This window comes from Telmatherina bonti, assembly GCF_933228915.1.
Source record: "Telmatherina bonti genome assembly, chromosome: 13".
Taxonomy (NCBI): domain Eukaryota; kingdom Metazoa; phylum Chordata; class Actinopteri; order Atheriniformes; family Telmatherinidae; genus Telmatherina; species Telmatherina bonti.
The window spans coordinates 16,819,034-16,838,754 of record NC_136611.1 but is presented as its reverse complement, the minus strand read 5'-3'; the positions used below and the strand labels follow the sequence as shown (position 1 = coordinate 16,838,754).

General features: G+C 36.6%; 1 protein-coding gene across 1 annotated transcript in view; it reads left to right on the top strand.

Annotated features, from left to right (window-relative positions):
• grid2 (glutamate receptor, ionotropic, delta 2) overlaps positions 1-19,721 on the top strand; it is a gene marked incomplete at both ends in the record, with an annotated part of 511,062 nt that overhangs the window by 335,631 nt on the left and 155,710 nt on the right. Inside the window, 2 exons of the mRNA XM_079250826.1 lie at positions 6,281-6,442; positions 13,670-13,789. Of these exons, the coding sequence (XP_079106952.1) occupies positions 6,281-6,442; positions 13,670-13,789 (282 nt within the window). The remainder of the gene's footprint in view (positions 1-6,280; positions 6,443-13,669; positions 13,790-19,721) is intronic.

The following is a 19,721-nucleotide window of genomic DNA, read 5'->3' as shown; positions in this document are numbered from 1 at the left end:
AAATGTGTCAGCCTCGTCAGTTTGATGTTGTTGCCACTGAATTGGTTAGCTCCTTTGAATGCAGTGAATCTGATCCTGTGATAATTTTTTTCTATTGCAGATGTGTTTGAAACATGTTGAAATTGCCGCCCGCGATCTTGACCTGCCTTTAAAACGAATCACATCAAAGTGGTTACATTCGACACATAGCGTGCAACTTAGTCCAGTATCATTCAAGATGTGAGCATAAAATTAAAAAGCTTTTCTGGCACCTTTAGTCCTTTCCTTTAAAAAGCCTCCCATGTTTTATCTTGACATTTCAACACATTACGTGATCCAAAACATTGCCATTAAACCGAGCCCTTTGATTTGACATCGTCACTGCATGTATCAATCAGGCTTTTTAACTTGAACATTAATCATTTTGAGAAAAGTTGGCCCCTTTTTTTCTTTTAGTAAATTTCCCTAGGGCTGGAAGTATATATTTGTGTTTATATGAATCATCACGCTGCCATCAAATAGAGTTAAGAAGAGGAAGGAGTGTTATTCATGTGTCAAGACAAAAATATGAAATTGAGTTAATGTGTTGTTGATTTATGTGGATGCACAAGACCCTGGAGGAACATATTTGATGAAAGATGGAAAGGCACGGAAGACAGATATGGGCTTTAAATGTGTCCGTGGATATCTCCCTTTCAGACTCTAAAATGTGTCAGTGAACAAACATAAGTCACCGGATGTAGCTAGACCTTGTGTAGCTCATGTTAATATGTTTTTATTTTAAGTGAAATAAAGTAATTTTTGCCTGGGGGTTTAATTAAAAAAAAAAAAAAAAAAAATTGCTCTTTTAATGCAAAACAAGTTGTTGATCATAATATGAGTCAAAATCTTTTCAAGTGTAATAATCAGTAATGAAGGTTTTCCAGTGTAGTTAGTATCTGCTTGGTAAACTGTCGTCTGCTGAGTTCAGTCCAATGTAAGGGCTCAGAATATACACATTTTTACATCTATCCATTTTTGTAACTTTTTTTCTATCTATTGTCTATTTCAGTCAAGATCAAATTGTTTTTGTGTATCTGACAGAGAACTCTAAAACAACAGTGCATTCATGGTTTGAACAAGCTGCAGAAATGTTATTTTTAATGACCTGTGGTATACAGTACATATGCAGAGCGAGGTGATTATGTGGTTAAATTTGAGAGAGAGAAAGAGGAAATGAGGTATAACAGAGAATAAAGACAAAAAAGAGAGAGGAGAAGGTAGCAGAGGTAGCAGATCAGCTCAGTGGTTAGAGAGTGGCCCAGAAGCCCAATTTCACACTGCACTGAAGCACATCAAGTCAGACTGACCACACAAGCACACACACAAACACACACTCACTGTTCGCTTAGAGTGGTGAACTCATGCTCCCAAGAGTACAGGATTTTCACTTTAATTTTCAGAAAGAAGCAAAGATATAGCAGCAGAATGACAAAATCATAGATAGGGAGAGAAAAAGAAAGAAAACGTAAAAACAAAATCGTGACAGCAAAGATAGTACCTGGAAATGAAATAAGAAATAAGTTGAATTTGAGATAAACTTCTTTGGCTGCCAGTAGTATTTAAAAAGGTGAAAAAAAAATACTGGAACATGGTATATATTATTGTCTTAGTATCACATATACAAGTTGAAAAAAATAAAAATAAGAATGAAATCAACAACTTGATATCACGACTTGGTTAACTCTTGCATAGAGAAAGAAAGTGATAAACTGACAAATGGCCTGAATGCATCTCCTTGGCCTGAGAATAAATGCATTTTTTTTAAATATCTCTGGTATAAAAACAAGGTGCTCAATAAGCTTGTTGCCTCAGTTTTGCTTTCTCACTGGTTTATTTCTATAGCACAATTCAACAACAAGGTGATTCAAAGTGCTTTACAGAGACAATAAAACATTAGAAAATAAGAAGAATAATTTAATTTAAAAGTAAAAACAAGAAAACAGGGAAAAAGAAATAAGGTTAAGTAAATAAAGATGCAGATTTGGAATTGGAATAAACTCAAAATAACGGAATAAAAACTACTGAAATGCAGCTGAAAACAGGTGCGTCTTTTACCTCGATTTAAATAAATCACATAAAGTGTTTCATGTGATCTGTGGCTTCCTGGGAGTTTGTTCCAGACATCAGACATGAAGAGCATAGAAGCTGAATAAGCTAAAGAGGAAAAGTGAACATTTAAACACAAATACATGATTGAAATCTGTATCAAACATCACCTTAAAGCACCAAACAGTTAAATTTAAGTAAAATGGGTATTGACTGTCAAAATGCAAGAAGCTTCACTGAAAACTTGATGCAGCTGCATTTAAGGAGTGTTTTTATTATGCGGTTGCACATATGTCTAATGTGTGTACTGTAACACAACAGATTATTTGAAGAGCATTATTTTACAGTTAGCTCAAACTTTACAATGCAGGCATCTTATCTTTGGGGGAAGCTTTAGCTCAGGAGAAACAGATGGCTGCCTATTAACTGGAATGTCAGCAGGTGAATTTCCCACCTTTGTCTTAGCCGAGGTGTCCAGGGAAAAGACTCAACCTGAAGTTATTCACACTGTTGAACAAGCAGTTTGCATTTCAGACAGGCCTCTTTTGTGTGTCTTCAAGTAAGAAACTAACCTTAAAACCCATTAGTGGACCTAGACAAGTGCACTATATATATTTTGTATATCCTAATGACATTCCAAAAACATTCCAAATGTTTTTTTATCCAAATAGCATATCGTAATAACATTATAGCATTTTGCTTAATTGGAGTATGAACAAGATGCCAAATGGATTATGCAATAGATTTCACTACGTGTTTGAGTAAATCTAATTATATATATATATATATATATATATATATATATATATACATATATATATATATATATATATATATATATATATATATATATATATATGCACAATTTCTGGCTAAAAAAAAAAAAAAAGGTCGCTACCAAAAAAGGTCACACTAATAATTTGTTAGACTGTGTTTAATTTTGATGATTTCATGCATGTTCTGTAGTATTGTTTCAATAAGCCTCTGCAGTGCCACAAGGCTTATTTTCCCAGTGTTGTGTTCATTTTTCACAAATATTGTGTCCTGATGAGCAAGTGTGACCACTGTGCAAAGCTTTTTCCCATACATCCTTAAGATTCTCAATAGAGTTCAGGTCTGGACAGTGTGATGGTCAATCCATTTGTGAAAATGATGTGTTATGGTTCCTGAATCACTCTTTCACAGTTTGAGTCTGATTCATTGTCAAATTCAAATACGCCTGTGCCAACAGGAAAGAAACAATCCATTGATGGAATAATAACCTGGTTATACAGTATAATCAGGTAGTCAGCTGACCTCATTTTTTGGGCACATAATGTTGCTGAAATCCTGACCAACTCCAGATCATAGCACCACCCACAGTACTGTAATGTAGGCACTCAGCATGATGACCAAATGACTTCATCTGCCTCCCTTCTCACCCTGATGCACATATCATGCCACAACAAGGTAAAACTGGATGTCAAATTTAATAATTTCTACAATGTATTGCTGTGATGACATGGCAGATTTTGCATCAATACAGCAACAAAACCTAATTGATGATGAGTAAATTAGTAAATTTTGCCCACTTGCATGTGTGTCATACGATCTACCCAGCTGCAGTTATTCAGCAGAGGAATGATGGTCTAAAGAAAGACTGAAAGCTGAATCCATTTTGAACCCTTTTTTCAGGAAAACTGTAAAACTGATCAACTACAATTCAATTACTAATTGAACAGATTTTGTCTGAACTGACTATGGAAAGCCTTAAGGGACAAAAGATACTGCTTTACTGCAAGAAATCTCACTACGAGAGGGTTGTTTAACCATGTTTGATAACATAATGTCAAAACTTAATCATGATTTTCCAGTAATAGAATAATAAAGTTTAACAATGAAGTTGAAACCAGAATAACCTTTTCACATGTTTGATGTTTGTTAACATCAAGAAACTCAGAATGATTTTCAAAATATTTATAAATAAACAGGAAATTCAGAATTGTCTGTCTACTTGCATTTTATGATGAACAAAGTAACAATGTGCCGTAATAAAAAAATAATTCAAATTAGCATGAAACACATGTGGATTTATCATGATGTATTGTAGAATCAAATCGACTCACTGACAATATAATGGTAATCAAATTGTGAGACCAGTAAAGATGCACAGTCCCAGTAAATCTGGACTAATCAGACCACATGACCTCCCATTGCTCCAGAGTCCAATCCTTATAGTCCTTAGAAAATTGAAATCTTTTTTTCTCCAGTTCGCCTCACTGATTAGTGGATTTCTTATGTCTACACAGCTGTTCAGTCCTGATCCTTTTAGTTCCCTTTGCATTAAGTGTGTGGAAATGCTCGTCCACAATAAATGATAGCTCTGACTTCTACTGTTGTTTTTGTTAGATTTGGTTTTACTAAATATTTACACCCCTGATCACAGCCATGGAGGACTTCTTCTTCAGCATAATGGTTTCCAGTTTCCAGTTTTTAATATGTCAGATAGTTCTTCACTGTTTTTCGTAGTTTCTACATTCTCCATAGATAATTTCTCTGTTTGATGCATGCAAATGATTTGATCCTTTTTAAGTAGACTAAGATCTTTTCCTTGACAACGGGATGAGTCTTTCCATGGCATCAGTTGGGGTTAAGTAATTTGTTTCCATCTGAAAGATAATCTCCCATGCAGTAATTATCCAAAGGGAGGCTTGTCGCTCTTTGCTTAGTTAACTCCAGGTGGCGACTTCTTATTTGACCAGGCAATGTATGTACACACTCATTGCAGGATTATTTTCTTTTTATAGGAACAAAACACAAGCCAAAGTTGAAAGTAGTTTTAAGGTTAGGTATAGGGCTTGTAGTTCTGCCTAATTGCAATAATTTAATGCATGCCACGGTAATGGCCTCTGAAGTTGCAAACATATGACTGCATGTGTATTTATGCGTGTATGTGCAAGTGTGTTTGTAAAACAAACAAACAAAAAAAAGAAAGGAAATGCTCACAGGGTGCCTCCGGTATGTGAAATTTACTGTTTTTGAAATGATCTCCTTGCATCTTTGATGTTATCATGCTGTAGCTGTGAATGAGAACACACCACCTGCACTAGTTGTGTGTGGGGAGAATCACAGTTAATGTAGTCAGTTTATTTACTCTCTTCTCATTAACATGGAGACAAGAGGCTTGGTAGATCACACAGCAATCGATTACAGACTGAATTAACTCTCCTTGTCTCACGTCTCCCTCTTTTTCTTACTCAGTTTTGTCAATGATATATCAATACATTTTGATTAATGTCATTTGTAAAGGTTTCCCTTCCTTGTGGATGTGTGGGTGTTTAGATATGAGCTCTTGACTGCATGTACTATTTTCCCAAAAGAAATCCATCATGAAGCTGCAGTCACTCGTATAATGCACTGCGGGCACAGTAAATATACTTCACACAGTCAGTTTACAGAACAAGCAGAAACATGAAGAAAGTAAACTTGCAAAGCTTTTAGTTTTTGTTCCTGATCAAACCAAATAGAATTGTTTGCAAGTAAAGTGTTTAACTTTAATAGCATTTCACCATGAAAGGCCTTAGCCCATATCTCCAAATTATATCCATCATCTGCTGTTCTGTTGCTTCAGCTTCTCCAGTTTCATAACTAACAAAAACAACTGGAGTAACTGCAACACTGTTTCCCAAAACTGGAGACATTTACGATGCAACTGTGTAGTCTTATTCTTCCCCGCAGAGATATCCTCCTCTGCTGATTCTCTTGGGTTTTTTTTGGGTTTTTTTTTTTTACTTTTGTTGGCTTCAGTATGTTGTTGAGCTGCATTCTATGGACACAAGGTGTGCAGGCACAAGCCAGAGGCAGTTCAAATGATTCAAACTTCAAACAAAATAGCTAAACACATTCAGGTTCATCTGTGAAACTGGGTCTTTCTTTCTTTTTTTTTTTTTTTTTTTAAACATGAAATCTAAAGATGTAATACTTTGTGCCTTATGTGGAGATGTGATTTTTTTTTTTTTGTCCTTAAGGATGAAACATCTGTGTTGTAAATCTCTCCATTTCAGCCTATGGAGTGATCAAATTTATATGTTGTGCTGCAAAAAGCTATTGAGTATTATACCTATAATCTTTAAAGATGGATCAAATAATTAAACTGACTTTGGTTATATTGATTTTGTAATGAGATTACAAAAAATGTAATAATTTTCTTTTCTTTTTCTTGCTATCTTTATAGATAACCAGCCGTTACATCTATGACACTGTGTTGCTACTGGCCAATACTTTTCACAGAAAGTTGGAGGACAGGAAGTGGCACAGTATGGCCAGCCTGAGCTGCATCAGGAAGAACTCCAAACCGTGGCAGGGAGGCAAGAGCATGCTGGATACCGTCAAAAAGGTATAAAACTGAAGGGGAATTTCATATGCTTTGTCCCTCTCAAACATTTCAGGGAGATGTTCATCATGCCGGCATAATACATACTTGTTTGCTACAGCTCGTCCACAGTAGCAGTTACTCAGATAAGCAGAGTGTTTAAGTGAAATGTGAAAACATTGCCGTAGGCATGGGATGGTCTGAGGATGTAATACAGCTAGAAAAATAAACGGTAAGAAAGTGAAATTTTGACCACTTGCGTTGAACTCTGTTTAAGGTTTATCTTCCACTTTAGTAACAAATTGTTACATTTATGAATGTATAACTTCAGTTTTCAGAGAACTGTAAAATGCAATCAAACTTAAATCTGCAAGAGCTTCAAATTTATGCAGGTGCTACAAGAAAATTCTTATCGCTTTCTTTTTTGGAGTTCAAAGTCCAACAAGGATCAATCATCCGAAGTGTTGCATTGATTTAAAGAAACAAAAACAAACAAATAAACAAATGAAACAAACAACAACAAAAAAAAAACAAAAAAAAAACAAAACAAAGAAGGTAGAAATAAAACATAAAAATAAAAGTAAAACTAAATTGTGAACATATTTCACACTGAGGCTTCAAAGCCTGGTAGAGAATGCAGATAAAACATTTCCAACATGGGAACATTTTGATCTGTGCGTATATGATTTGCTAATTGTCTGCCTGCAACCATTGTGTGTCTTACGGTCCCTAAACAAAACAATAATACTGCTCAAAAATAGGAACCATAACATAAGAGAGAGACCACCACCAACAATCAACATTTAAAGAATGTTTATTAAAGAAACCAACGGCAACCAAAGGAGGAGGGAGCCCCAGCCAAAATAAACAAAAGAAGGGAGCAGTCACAAACCAGCCACGCAATGGGCCGTAGGATCTGGGCTGCTCCCCAAACAAAAGAAGATCAACCAAAGAACCAAAACCAAAAACTGGACTACCGGAGACTCCCAACTTTTTCTTTTTTTGTTTGTAAACAACTGGAAAAAAGTTTCAAAAGCTCCACAAAGCTCTATCTGCCCATCTCGACCAAGTTGCTTGTAGTCTTGTGCAATGAATAATTCAGTTTAAGACCTTTTTAATATCAAACGTATGGCCCTATTATGTGTAGATTAATTTACATGGAACATTTAATGTTTTCGGCCAGGAGGTTTGGTTTAGGAGGTACTTAACTGTTATACTATGATGTTGTACTGTTGGTGAAGAACCACTATGCTTGTGGCTACAAAGCTGCAGTTATGTTGACCACTCTAACATTACAGGTTTGCATGAGATAAAACCAAGTCAGGGTGAAGAAAGACAGAAGTTTTCCCAGCATGCACTGGGCAGCTATTGCCAGTGATTGACTATGTGAAGGCCAAGCTTATCGTGAAAACGCCAGTTCTAATCAAGATGATATGGCAGGGAGCTGGTGGAAATGTTTAACAGAATGACTGCGAAATGAGGAACAGGAAGTGTGGTGACAAGGACTGTTCAGGAAATGTGGGGGCATTGAAAGATCAGATGGTCAATAGGATTGGCTTAATTTCCTGGGTGAGTGACAGAGAAGCCTTAAAGGAACGACTGAAGGAACATTTCTAGAATGCCAGTAACGACTGTGACGAGAACAAACTTTGCTTATCGTACTCTAAATCTAATAAGTAAGACTTGTAGTTGTTGGGGAGAAATTTGTTTTCCTGTCTTGTGTTCCTAAGTCTGGAATGAGAGTCATAGGTCAGCGATGCAAACAAGACTTTTTCAGTTTGCTGTACAGCCTTGCAATAGGGCGAGCTGTCAGTGCAGTCATAAAACAAAGTGTTGGTACTTCTCTACATCTCTGGTGAAACGAATCTCCCTCAAGGCTGCAACATCACTATGACTCTTCTAAAGAATATAAACATTTAATATACATTAGTTTTGGATGTGAGTGATTTAAAACTTCCATCCATCCATTTTCTTAACCATGTTAAGTTTGTGGGAAATTGAGGCCTATTCCAGCAATCATCTGGTGAGAGGCACAGTACATTCTGGACAGGCCGCAGGTCCATCACAGGATGTGAAACTTGTTTGGGAGATGGTCAGAATTGTATAGGGAATACAATCTTGTTCACATTTATCAATTTTAGTTAGTACTCTTCCAATTTAAAATCAGCAAACATCTGTATTTTTATAAAAAAAATTATTTGAGGCTTCTGGGTTAAAAAAAAATTAGTATCATTTTACAGCAATAACATCGCTCTTGAGGTGGCTGAAGTTCAGCAGTTGCTTTTTAGTTACTAATTTTAACATTGAATTAAATATGCATTTTCTGAGCTCAGAAGTTTGGAGGAGAAAAAATTCTGGTATATAAGTTACTCTTTACTTAGAACAAGAACTTACTTAAAACAAGATTTAGGAAATTTAGCTTGGTTATTTCTGTCTCCCCTTTAATGTTACTAATTGGGGTTGTATTATACATTGTAAAGATTGTGCATTTATTGAAGGAACAACACAAGTCAGTTTTAAAGTGTAGAAACATCCAATATGCCCCTTTTTTTTTTTTTTTTTACTGTAAGTGATTGTGATCACCAAAAAAAAATCAAAATTAGACTGAACACCAACCAGAGAAAAGTGCAAGGGATTTTGGATAACACTTCTCATTCCACATAAATATGATCCTAACATGTTATTCCTCATTGTCGAGCTGACTAATTATGCTTAGCAATATGAATAATTTGTATAATTAAAGGGGAGAAATAATCCATCAAATAAAAATGTCATTACTTTTTGTGTGAAGTTTATCAGTAATTTCTGGCAGTCACATATGTTATTGTTTTACATACAGTTCAGCAGTGGTGCTGCAGGATGGTAAAATGAACATTATCCTACTTAAAACCTTCCTTACAGTAACATGAAACAACAGTTCCTACATATTGTTCATGGACTTTAAACAGAAAGTAGACAGATAAGGATAAGTCAATAACAGCACACGATGCAGGCCTGCACAAGTGTGTGATTAAATCCCAATGAGTTTTGAAAATGTGAGCAAATTGGAGACTGAACACTCTTATTCATTCCATAATACTGGGATTCCCTTTTAATACCTGATTTCCAATTGTATTGCTCTGTTGGGATTAATGCTCAAATACAGCTCACGTTGAAAAATGTCCAGAAATTCAGTACTATGTAAAATTGGAAAAAAAAAAAATCTTTCTCTCTCCACAGCAGAAAAGGAGCAGTTGGAATTACATGTATCTTATAGCAGAGGTGTATTTTTCTGTCATTTATTTATCTATTTGGCGCTTTAAATTAAGGGGGCATGTATTTGCACTTCAAGACATTGTGCTCATTACATGGAGTTTTGGAGACCAGGCACTATTGTTCCTCAGCTGTTGAAACAGCAAGAAGCAGTCCCTACTATATTCATTTACACGTTGCCATCATACAGTGCAGCTAGAATCCCCTGTGGGGATGGGGACTGACATGGAGGAGGTTCTAAAAAAGTCTTCCATTTCTTCTTATTTTTTTATCACTTGGAAATTCAATTTTTGTTCATTATTTCAACTGAAAGTTTTCAAGTTATGTTGCTCAGTAGACTTCACGACACATCATAATGAATTCAAAAGCTTGCAGACTCTTTAAAAAAAACCTTGCCTCAATCAGCAAGTTTCCCTCAGTTCTTGTACTTTTGGCTGAAAGAGGATTGTGATTTAGAAATCTCTGTAATTCACCTTGAGTTTAGGAGAGGGCCTGGCAACGTTTTCATCGCTGTTGAATCCAGTTGGATCATTGCCCTCTGTTTTGATTTAAAAAAAAAAAAAAAAAAAAAAAAAAAAAAAAAAAAAAAAAAAAAAAAACCCTAACTCTAGGTGTGGCACTTTGAATGATGAAGCCAAGGGAAATGCTAATGCAGGATTAGTGTCAGACAATAATAAATGAGGTACAGTGGCTTTCATATCTATCGCTGTGTCTCACCTTGAAATCAGGCTGGGGTTTGGCAACACTTTCATCAGCCAGTCCCAGCTGTTAAACCAACCTCAATCATCTCAGAGGAGCTGTGCTAAAGAGCCACAAGCAGTAATAGAGTTGAGTTCAGCAGCCCGACTTCAGATCCATTTTACAGTTTATCAGTAGTGTTCTTTACTTACTCTGCATGCCTGGGTGTTTAATCAGTGTTTTGCTATGTGGGGCCATTATGTTAATGATAAACAGTAATTTGCAGATGCTGATGAGCTGCTTTATTCATGTTGCTGACTAGTCTTCACTGGCAAATTTTAGAGCAGGTGAAACTGCTGATATATTGTCAAAACCTCAGGAAGCTGTCATCACTCTATAAACACCACCTATGAGTCTCAGTGACCCAAGCAGTTTAGTTTTAGGATTCATTTAAATTTTTATTGACCACTTTTAAAGCACACTAAACCCCGTGATATCACCCAAGATCCTCAGCCCATGAGACTGATTTAAAATCCAAGCTTAACTCCTCTAGATTTACAGTTATGAGAAAATACAGACTGCCGCTTTTTCATCCCAGTATTAAGACGTTCCTGAGCATGAAAACAAACACTTCTCAGTCATTCGCTCTACCCCAACGACTTGAACTTTACATGAGTCACAATTAAAATAAGAAAATGGTAAAAAGAAAAATTGTTTTAAATAGATTGTCCTATTATTGAGCTTACAGTATTAATTAAGTAAATAATCATCAGACGTAATGAGCAGTGTCTGAGCACACTGTCTCCTCGCTTGATTCCAAAGAGGCAAATAAGAAACGCAATCTAATGTGCGCTTGTGCTTTTGTCAAATGTATTAAAAGAACTCAATATACGACAGCAAAGACAATTTTCTTTACAAATTACAATTTACACTTGGCACAAAGGAAAAAAGACACTAATGACTGGAATTCATTTTTCTTTTTAGTTTCATTGACACAGTATACATTGATGACTTGCAGCGAATTACGTCTTTTTGCATTCCTCTTTACTGCCGCCATTGTGAGTACCAAACACTGGTTCAGTACTCACAATTCATGCTTTTTTCAAGCTACAGTGAGGCTGATGTAATGTAAGACTTATGGATAATTCCCATTTTAATCCCCAAGAACTGAACACGATCCATACAGAGTCCCTGCAGATGTTTTCTAACAAGCTACAAGATTTTTCCCTCCATGACATTTACATCTACCTGATACATAACCCGTCTTCATACATAGGATAAAGTCCTGAAGTTTTTAAAAGCCCAGATGTTTATTGCTCTTTCCCGGCTGGCTGGGTCATTGAAAATAGAGCATCTGAAGACCAAGAAACTTTTGTTGCTGTGGACAGATGTGTAATCTAAGTTAACAAATGCAATCTTTCTAGCAAGATCTAATAAAATGTTAGTTATATAAGGTGTTGAATCAGAATCACTGCTTCACAATTTTATGAGTTTACTAAAACACACAGTGAGCAAATCAATCAATGTGGCCGTTATATGTGACAGTATTCACATCCAAATCAGAGGAAGGTTTTAAACAACTCTTCACAAGTAGCTGCTAATTTTTCAAGTGACCAAAAGTAATTGAACAGTGAACTCTAAAGATATTTTATGGCCTTTATGGGCTATTCCCTCATTAATCCATCATCAATCAACCAGGTTAAACGTCAGGAGTTAATTCCAGTTGTGGCACATTGTGTAATCTACTGACATGAACCCACAGTATGCAGTCAAAGGAGCTAGCAATTAATGTGAAACAGACCATTCTTTGGCAGGAAAAACAGAAGGGAGAGATATAGTAGAACTATCAAAATGAACAGTTTGGTACTGTATAAGAGATAAAGAGTGCACTGGTAAGCATTGGTAAGCACTGGTAAACGTAGCCACTGCAAAAGATCTGGATGTCCACAGAAGAGAACAGAGGCGAATCTTTGCAGGATCTTCTCCATAGTGATGAAAAACCCCTTCACACCACCCACCCAAAGAAGAACGCACTCCAGAAAGTAGGTGTGTCAATATTTAAGTGCACCATTAAAAGAAGACTCATTAACGCAAATACAGAAGATTTTCCACAAGGTGCAAATCATTACCCACCCCAAAGAATACAAAGTCCAAATTAGACTGGAATCTTGGCTGAGGTCTGGAACACCACTGTTTGGGCAGATAACATTAAGATCAACCTTCACCCGAATGATGGAGAGAAGGAAGTATGGAGAAGTGCACCATATATTGAGGAAAGCATAACAGAGGCAGTTAGATGGTATGTGCATGCATGGCTTCCAATAACTCTGGCTCACTGGTGTTTACTGATGATGTGACAGCAGCCAGAAGCATGAAGTGGTAGGGATTTATTGTCACATCACAGTACAGAAGAACAATGACCCAAAACATGCTGCAAAATCAGACCAGGAGATTTTAAGGGCAAAGAAGTGGCATATTCTGCAGTGGTTAAGTCAGTTTTTAAAGTGGCTCTATTATGCACATTTCCATCTAATTTATTTTAATACACTAGCCCAGAAGAGCAAGGAATATCCAAGCCTTTTTCACAAACCCCTTTATTCATTTTGTATTGGTCCTGTCATATCAGCCTCTGCAGACACAAGCAAACAGACAAAGCTCTGTCCTATGTCCTGCCTGCAGGCTGCGTCTGATTGGTCAACTGCTAGAAGTAGTTTTACTGAGCAGTGAAGGTGGGTGTGGCTTTCTTCTTGTGAACGTGAACAATCTGGAGAAGATGACCAATCACTGAGTCCCTCCCCCAGAACGTCACTAAAATTTCAAAGTGGAAAAAAAAAAAACTCTCTAAAGCCAATCATTTCCGTCACCATGGAAACCAAATGTAGAGAGTGCTAGAAAACACGGCACCACTCAGATGAGTATTCAACATCATAATACTGTAGAAAGCTCAGAAAACTAGAAATAGCATAAAAAAAAAACACCTTTAATTTTCAACCCAACAGACCATGAATTTCAAAGGGGGTGGAAAGAAGGATCCACTAGCAAGACAGTTGCAGTAAAGGGGATGCAAAGGATCCCAAGGGAGGAAAACCAGTATTTGGTTATCTTTAGGAGTTTTGAAGTTCAAGCAGTCACTGCCTACAACATATTTTTGACAAGGTAATAAATATACCGATTTTATTTACAGTCATTTTTCTTAACAAATTACATTTGAGCCTCTGAAATGACGAGCCTTTGCATTAAAATGGCTGCAATGCCCATATGCTTTATAAAATCTCTTTATTCAGTCCCTTGAGTTCAATATTGATGATGTTTTTATTACAGTTCGGAGTGAGCGGCCTTTCCAGTTTCTTGGAGTTCATGGACAATGGCACTAATCCCAATATCTTCTTTGAAATCCTGGGAACAAATTATGGAGAGGACCGGGGACGAGGAATCAGCAGGGTAAGTAATGAAACCAGAACGCATGTGTGGTGTGCTGCTGTGGGGATCTTTGGCTGTAATAGGCAAACACTTCGTCCAACATTTGGATTATTCATAAATAATTTTAGCTGGACAAAATAATGATCATAGTGGTGATGATGATGATGACTTATACTTTGTCAAATGAATCAGATTTATTTTTCTCCATCAAATAATCAAATTTCTTTGACAAATTCTAATCGCCAGTTGTTCAATATTGTCATCACTGTAAATCATGGCTGGTTGAGGTAAAAAAAAAAAAAAAAAAAAGGAATGCAGTAAAGCAGAGATTGGTTCTTTACATTTATTATGGTGGTGTGGTTTCCTGCTCGTTTTTATGCGGCAGTTACACTTTCAATGATCGTGATGAATTAGAATAATTTTTAAGTTGCATTATCTATCATTCATGAATACTGTTTCTTAGTGTGTTTCTGCATTCACCTTTATGCTTAGTGGTATTCTATCATTTCTTTAAGATTCTTATGTATGTAGGCACCAATCCTATAAACTCAAACGGGGGTGGAAATCCTGATTATCATATATTACTTTTGAATCAAACAGTAATGTGCATGTCTGTTTTGTTTTCCGCTAAAATATCACCTGATTAAGGGCATTTTAGACAAATCTTTTTACATTCCTTTAGAGTTCAAATAAAGAAATCATGACCCAAATGTTTTGCATTGACATACCAGATACACAAAAATAACATCAGCTCCAAAATATGCATATGGATTGTGTCAGCCCACCATACCAAAGGGATCCCTTTTCAGATAACAGAGAGCTATGATTATGGATAATGTGGTGAGACACCAACATAACACAGCATGCCATCACAGACTAAATTAATCTTTAAAGCACAGTATAATTACATTAAGGCACAATTCCCTGATCAGAGAGCATAATTACTTCTGAGGGAATTAAAGCACTTGTTTTACAGTATTCCTACTACGGTCTCCCTGAATACTCAGGAACATTTGCTAGCCTGTCATTTGGATTAATTAAATTCAAGAGAGGATGATCTTACCTTTACAGGGCCTTTGTAAGAACTTTATTTTGTACCTAAGCTTGACCTTTTCAGTTTTTGGAGCTTTTCTGAATGGAAATGCCCCAGCTGTAAGACTCTCTGACCATTGCTTAACATGTAAAAGACGCTGCTGTCAAATCATGTGGTTTGCAATGGAGAATATTAGGGATTGGGATTTAATCTGTATATAAAAATAAACTAAGAGGAGTGAACTTGTTGGATGTTATTCACACATTCTGTTACTGATATTTCCCAAATACTACTTAATATCAGAGAGAGGCCAACTCTAAGAACAATATATAGCAGATACTCAGCAATGCGTGATAAATCCTCTAATGTCAGTACAACATCTTTTAAGTTGTAAGACAACTTGTATGCTTGTGTAAGCATAGGTTGGACTTGAACAAGTGATTATTTCTTCTTAGTAAATGCATATTACCAGAAAAAGTTTAAGCTATTGATTGTTTGTTTGTGTGCAGAGTTACAAGTCATCATTATTCAGTAAATCTTGCTTTTAAGAATAAAGACATATGGATGTTTTGTTTTTTTTCTTGCAGAAGCAATTAACTATAAATTAATATAATGTCAGAATTCAGAAACATTCTAAGGACAGGTGTACATCAGACCAATAAATGATTTATATGTAGTGCCACTTGCATAGATTGTACTACACATTGGTCACATAGTGCTGTAATGATAAAATGATGAAATAACATGGCAATACAGGTTAGATCTGTGTATCATTTGTTAATTTAATATTCAATTCATAGTAGAAAATGAAAATGTCAATAATTCAGCTTAATTACTCTATAAATCCAAAAAAAACCAAACAAAATTAGACTTTTAGCACACTTTTGATTTGAAGTTTGGATTAGAAGAAATTAAACTGCAAAAATTAAATTGTTTTCGATATTTAATTTATTGGATTTCCTTGAATTGTAAGGTGCTGCAGATTATTTTTTTGCAAACCAACATCTCTCACCTTTTGTTGTTGATGTTGAAGTCACTTGTGTCCATGCGCCATATCATATCAATGGCTCTTGGATTTTGGGGTAGTCACTGCTGCAGCATCAGGAGGCTCATCGCCCAGCTGCTTGTCTCCCTGAAGGATCAAGCTGGGGGAAGCCATATACAGCATGTCTTAAAACTGTGTGGTGGTCCCCAGATCATTGTTAAAAAAAACAAAACAAACAAAAATAACACCAAACAAACAAACAAAAGAAAAAAAAACAACTAAAAGAAAAAAAAAAAACCTCAAATTAACTTGTGATCTTTCATCAGGGCTGTCAAAATTCATGTGCAATAATGCTACTTCATTCATTCTTTATATCATCATGGCCGAGTGTCGAACTAGGAGCAAGGTGAGGAAGCAGATTCTCAGCTTGTCCCACAAATGTCCTAAAGTATGTCGTGAAGCAGCTGAGGTACTGCTTCAGGTCCTAGACTAAACATATATTTCTCCTATTTTTTCTAGAATAGGATGTGCCATGAACACTCTTTTTCTTTACTTTTGCCAGCATCGGCACATCATGTTCACTTGATGTGGACAACATCTTTGTTTTTTTTTGTTTTTTTTGTTTTTTTTTCTTTTACCTGTCCTGTCCAGCATCTCAGCATACAGAACAGCAATCTGCGTGCCATATTTTTGCCAGACAGATTTGCTCTGTCAAGGGAGACATCTCATGTATATAGCTGCCCTTGATAATCTGAATATTTTTATTATTATGATAATTATTTTATTTTATTTTATTTTTTTCCTTTTATCATTTTGCAATCATCGTCAGTCTTGATATGGCCGAGCTGGACCTGGCAGGGAAAGAGGAAAAAAAAGAGGAAATGAAAGGAGGAAAAAGAGAGACAGAAAAGAAAGGAGTGTCTAAGCTGCTAAAGTTACAGTATTTGCAAAACAATATAAAGTACTGAAAAAATACAACAAGACAAAAGTTGGATAGTGACAATATTCAAAAACAGACAAAAAAAAAAGAAAAATAAAAGTAAAAAAAGTAAATGAATTAATAAAATCACTATTACAATACCAACCGTTATCAAACATACCTACAGAGAGTCATCAGCAACATTTAGTAGAAAGCAGATGGGAAGATGAGCGCTTTGTGGGCGTGCACTTGTGAGTGTTCAACCTGTGATCATGCAATCAAAGATCAGCTGAGTGCTTGTAGGGGAGCACGACCAGGACCCGAGGCGTAGGGGAGGAAGCCAAGGCCCCCAGGGCCCGGCAAGCCCACCGCGCACAGAGTCCGGGCAGGAAAAGCAGAGAGAGCCTCCGTCCGCCGAGCCCAGAGCAGTGGAAGCCCCCAAGCAGGCTTTTTGTTTTTGCCGCCTTGTGAGTTTGTGTTAGAATCTTCATCATTTATTAGCAATTTCACATCACATTTGGTGTGCAGAGAGAAACGCATAAATATTTCACTTCTGAAATATTATTTATTCATATATTATTATTATTATATTATTTTATTTATTCACATCAGCCTTTACTCGTGTCAAAAATAAAATCTAAATTTAGGACTATCTTAGCGAGAAAAACTGATTACAGGCATATTGGAGCTTTTTCATAATAATGAACCAAAGTCATCTTTTACCACTTATTCATGAAGGCTTTACATTCAGTTTTACATTTAGGGCAGAGGTCTCCAAATCCAGTCCTCGGGGGCTGGTGTCCTGCTGGTATTGGATGTTGCATGTTTAAATAAAATTGATCTGCAAAGCTTGTTAAGTTCTGCACAAGTCTGCTAACAATCTGTTCATTTGAATCAGGTGTGTTGCTGCAGGGACACATCCAATACCTGCAGGACAACGGCCCTCGAGGACTGCATTTGGAGATCATTGATTCAGGGGATTCAGGATAACCCATTTCATATATCACACAAGTAGCCCTTTAGTTGTCACATCTGATATTCTTGGACTCCTTACTAGCTGGTGGTTGTAATACACCTGCTGTATGGCCACTGCCAAGAAAACAACAAGTTTGTTTCATAATGGCAGCTTGTGACCAGATCATAATGGAGGAATCCAAGAAACCTGAGGACCATTGTATGTTATCTTGTGGGTCATGGAGCGACACGTTTGGGAACCACTGCACTGATATGGTATTATATCACCCTTTGGAAAACACACAGCAAAAAAGCAACTTCTGGGTCAAGGAAATCTAAAAGATTAAATGTAAAAGAATAATGAAAACAATTTGATTATTTATTTGATTATTTCCAGTTTTAAATTAAATATTAGATAAACAACTAAAACACATATTAAATTAGATAAAGACTGTAAGAATCAACTTTAAAACACAATTGTGACACCTGTGTCTTGGGGAATCACCAGTGATCTTCTATCAGACAGTCTCAAGTGCTTTTTGTTGCTAGGTTACCATCTTCATCTTGGCATTATTGGAAGTGCTTGTATTGTAAGCCCTGCTCTCTTTTTGATTGATTGATCAGTGAAGCAGAAATTATATGGGCATGCTCTGCAGTGTTAAAAAAATTAAACTAATTTTTCAGCTGAAAATGATGTTTGCTCCGAAAAGATAAATAAATCAAACTATTTGCAGAAGATTTTGATGTTTAAAATAAAAGCATATATAAGTGTCAGACTCATGTAGACATCACTACTCATATACTTGAGATACGTCTCAACTAATCTTAAATTTATGATTAATAGTATTTTATAAGCAGCAATCATGCACCATAAATATGATTATTATTATTATGACTATTATGATTATTATGATGATGATGATTATTATTATTAGGGTCCTCACCATACGAAGTATGGAAGGGCCCTATTGTTTTCCAAATGTTTATTATTATTTTTTTCCTCCTCGTCAGCACAACTCACTCCTTTTTGACCCCCTTAGACCCCGTGAAAAGTTGCGAAACTTGGCACACACCTCAAGCCCGGCGAAAATAGCGATATTCTAGGGTCCGCATGCACGCCAATGCAAAAATGCCTCGACAGCGCCCCCTAGAAATGCCAAAGATGGCCCATAGAATGAGCTCTCAAAAGTTTACTTTGACGTAGGATGACGAAATTCGGTACACGTCTACCACCATAAGACGACCAAAAAAGTCAATCGTAGACCTGTTGTCATGGCAACAGGGTGTCCGCCATCCTGGCGTTTGTGGCCATTTTTTTGCCCATTTTTTAAATTGGGGCGCATCATATTTGAACAAACCAGTCTGAGGCGATTCACGCGATTGGCTCCACATTCTCCAGGGAGCTTCGTGATAAGATGGGGACCAAAAGTTATTCAAATCTTTCTGATAGGAGAAAGCGTGTTACCGTGGCAACCCATGGAAAAAAGCCTTCTCGCCATGAAACACGGTTCACTCATATCTTCGCAGAAATACATCCGATCTTTACCAAAACTGTCAGCATTCATATTTGGTAGGTCCTTAACGCACTGAAGCATGTTGTTTGGGGGGTTACTTTTTTGGGGGCCCCATCGTCTACTTTGACCTAGGGCTACGAAATTCGGCACGTATGTGTATCAACCCTAGACAAGCAAAAAAACTCAATTAAGCACATGTAACCATGGCAACGGGGTGTCCGCCTTCTTGCCATTTATGCCCTGTTTTATCACTTTAAGTGCATCGTATTTGGATGAACTAGTCTGAGGGGATTCATGCGATTGACTCTATACTCAGCAGGAAGCTTCGTGACAAGATGGGGACCAAAAGTTAGTGAAATCTTTCCAATAGTCGAAAGCATGTTACCATGGCAACCCATGGAAAAAAGCCTTCTCGCCATGAAACACGGTTCACTCATATCTTCGTAGAAATACATCCAATCTGCACCAAAACTGGAAGCTTTCATATTTGGTAGGTCATTAACACATTGTAATATGTATTGTGGGGGGGGCACATTTTTTTGGGGGGG